The sequence below is a fragment of the Aptenodytes forsteri genome, unplaced genomic scaffold (genome assembly GCF_000699145.1).
Source record: "Aptenodytes forsteri isolate BGI_AS27 unplaced genomic scaffold, ASM69914v1 Scaffold72, whole genome shotgun sequence".
NCBI classification, from domain to species: Eukaryota; Metazoa; Chordata; class Aves; order Sphenisciformes; family Spheniscidae; genus Aptenodytes; species Aptenodytes forsteri.
The window spans coordinates 8,358,206-8,361,449 of NW_008796193.1; the positions used below are offsets into that span (position 1 = coordinate 8,358,206).

Below are 3,244 nucleotides of genomic sequence, written 5' to 3' on the forward strand. Positions count from 1 at the left end.
TCGAGGCTCATGCCGGGCAGGGGGGCGAAGAGGGGGTGTCGGGGTGCCCGGGAGGCGGTGGGAGGCTGTGGGAAGGCGGGGCCGGGGCATGTGGTTTTGCCTCGACCCCATCCCTGGGGAGCAGAGGCTCCTTCCTGCCGCCCCGAGCCCAGCTCATGTTCAAAGCCGCGAGCAGGCAGCGGCTAATGAGGCCAGACAATAGGGAGCTGCGTGGGGCAGGAGCGCTGGCGAGGGCTTGCTGTGACACCCCCATGCCAGGCATGGCACGGCCCCAGCACCGCAGCCCACCGGGACCCCCTGCGGGACCCTCGCCACTGGGCAGGGCACATGCCTACGAAGCCCCGGTGGTGCTGTGGGCTGTTTTGGAGGGCGCCTCGCCTTACGTGCCGGAACGCCACCAAACAGGGCCACCGCCTCCCCGCCCCCCGCCCTGGGGGCGAGCCGGGTGCCCGCTCTAGGTAGCAGTGCCGGAGGGGTGCGGGTGCCGGGCAGGGTGACTGGGGCTGCCCGCAGCCGGCCGGCTCCCGTCCCCGTGCAGCTCCAGCTGCCCACAGCCGGCGGCCCCGTTGGGGCCCGCTCTAGGTAGCAGTGCCGGAGGGGTGCGGGTGCCGGGCAGGGTGACTGGGGCTGCCCGCAGCCGGCCGGCTCCCGTCCCCGTGCAGCTCCAGCTGCCCACAGCCGGCGGCCCCGTTGGGGCTGTGCCGGCGCCAGGCCCAGCGCCTCAGAGCCGCCTTTGTGCAGGGCGCTGCCGGCACACATGTGCGGGCGCTGGGAAGCAGCTGGTGGAACCGGGACCCTTTCCCAGCGCTGGCCCCGGCTGGCGCCACACCCTCCCCACCAGCACAGGGACCCCCGAGGCTCTGGCAAGCCGCCCTCTGCCCCTCGCCTGGGGGCACCCCTTGGCATTTCCAGGGCACAGCCAGGGCTCTGTGGTTGAGGGATGCCCAGGCACGGCTGGAGCATCTGTTTCCTCCTTGCCCACATGCCCCCAGTGCAGTGGCGATGCCCCCTCCCCAGGCACGGATGCCCGGCATCCTCCTGCCCTGCCAGCCCCGTGCCGGCGTACCACCCTGGTCCCAGCCTGGCAGCCCCCCTCTCCCTCACACTGCCACTCCATGCCTCAGTTTCCCCAATGCTGAGGGCCATGGCCAGGCAGGTTCCCCGTCTCTCCTTCCTTTCCCCGGGAAAGGGGAGAGAGCTTCCCCCGCCACTTCCCCTCCCACGGCCGAGCCAGGAGACTGTGACGAGCTCTGGGTGCACAGAGCCAGCGCCGGATTCCTGGCACCGGCAGGGTGGCCGGGAGCCATCGCCCGCCTCCTCTCTGCTCGGCCCCACTCGCGTCCCGCCGTTCCCCAGGGCCGCTGCCGAGCCGCAGTGGGCACCGCGCGGCGACGCTGGCACAGCCACGCAGACCCCAGCCCTCCCCTGCCCGCCACGCTGCTGGATCCTGGGCCAGCGGGTACGCCGGGAGACAGGAGAGGGGACAGGTCAGTGGCACCACTGGGGACAGCGGGGAGGGCACAGGGCCAGGGGGTGCCATGCTGCCAGGCATGGTCCCCGCTTGCAGAAAGCGCTTGCAAGCAGCAGGGCGTTGGGCACGGCTGTGCCCAGGGGTTCCCCGGGGCCCTGGCAGTGTCCCAGCCCTGGCGATGCCAGCAGGCGGTCCCGCCAGGGGAAGCCCGGCTGCTCCTCACTGCCTCGTGCCAGCGCCAGCTCCTGCCACAGGGCAGATCCCTGGCACGGCCAAGGCCCTGCGCCCCACTGCCCTCCCTGGGAGAGGTGCCCGCTGCACGGGGACACGTGTCAAACCGGGGCAGGGAGTGAGATGGGGTGGTTGCAGGCGAGCCAGGGATGGGCAACCCCGTGTGGGCTGGCATCGGGGGCACAGGGCGGTGGGCTGCAGCCCCGCCAGCTGCTCAACGGGCTGTGGGGAGGCCCAGGAGGAGCATTCTGGGGAGGCAGGGCCCTGTTGTGCTCCAGCTGTGCCGTGTTTCCCTAGCTACACCGCGCAGCTGGCTGGGTGTTTGTACCGCCCGGAGTTGATTTTGGCAGCCCTGCGCTTCCCCCTCCTCCTCTCCCCACCCGCCTTCCCCTCCGCGGGCGCCCGCCCGCCACGCCCCCCCACCCGCCACCCGTTCCTGCCACCCTCGGCAGGGGTGGCAAGGCAGGGACACGGGTGGCACATGTTGGACCCCTCCCCACCGTCCACCCCTCCCCACAGTGTGTGCCTCAGTTTCCCCATCTGGATGATGCTCTCCCCAGGCTTTTCCATGGTGTCTGCTCACTGCCCACCCCCCCCGCCGACCCTCGCCAGCCTGGGCACATGTGGGCGAAGAGCGGGACCGGTGCTGGGTGCTGCTCTCTCAGCCTCCTCCACGGCTGCCCCCTCCCCTACCCGGGCAAGGGAACCCAGGCATCCGGGCTCCTGTCCCCCCACAGCCGCTGTCACTGGTGGGCAGGAGCCCGGCGTCCCGCTCTGGAGCCTTCCTCTGCCCGGGGTGGGCAGCAGACAGAGGGATTTGGGGATGTTGAGGACACAAGTTGTGGGGTGCGTGTGACTTTGCAGAGTGCAGTGTGGATTTGGCGGGGGGGGGGGCATGCTTTGTGGGCCCGTGCTCAGGAATGCTGAGTGGATGGAGGATCCGTATGTCCTGGGGAGGGGCTGGCTGCGGGGGAGAGGTCTGCAGGGGGTCCATGCGCCACAGGGGACTGTGTAGATAGACGGTGCCCTGCAGTGCCCGTGTCCTGGGGTGCCAAGTGGCCTGGGGGAGGGGGCTGAGTGCATGGAGGAGTCCCCAGGATGTCCCATGCCTGGGGGGGCCCAATGAGCCCTGGGAGGGCTCATGCCTGAAGGTGGGCTGTGTGGATGGGGAGCTCCCAGGATGCCCTGTGCCCAGGAGATGCCCCATGCCAGGGGAGAGTATATGGATTGGGGAGGGGGGGCATTTGAATGGGGGTGCCCCGCAAATGCCTTATTCCTGAGGGGGCTTATGTGGATGGGGGACTCCCAGGGGGCTTATGTCCTGGTGGGGGGGACATGTGGATGGGGGCATACCCAGGATGTCCAGTGCCCAGAAACACCCCGAGCTCTGTGGAAGGGGTGTGGATGGTGGTGGTGGTGTCTCCACAGGGCCCTGGGGGACTCGGGCTTATGTCCTGGTGGGGTGGGGGGGGGTGTCCACAAGATGCTCAGCCCCTGGGGGTGCCCCATGCCCTGAGGGAGGGTATGTGGATGAAGGCATAT

General features: G+C 70.1%; 1 protein-coding gene across 1 annotated transcript in view; it reads left to right on the forward strand.

The window, feature by feature from the left end:
- Positions 1-3,244, forward strand: part of CHRD (chordin) — a 37,549-nt gene that overhangs the window by 12,905 nt on the left and 21,400 nt on the right. Inside the window, 4 exon segments of the mRNA XM_019474309.1 lie at positions 1,190-1,359; positions 1,362-1,487; positions 2,263-2,292; positions 2,294-2,413. Of these exon segments, the coding sequence (XP_019329854.1) occupies positions 1,190-1,359; positions 1,362-1,487; positions 2,263-2,292; positions 2,294-2,413 (446 nt within the window).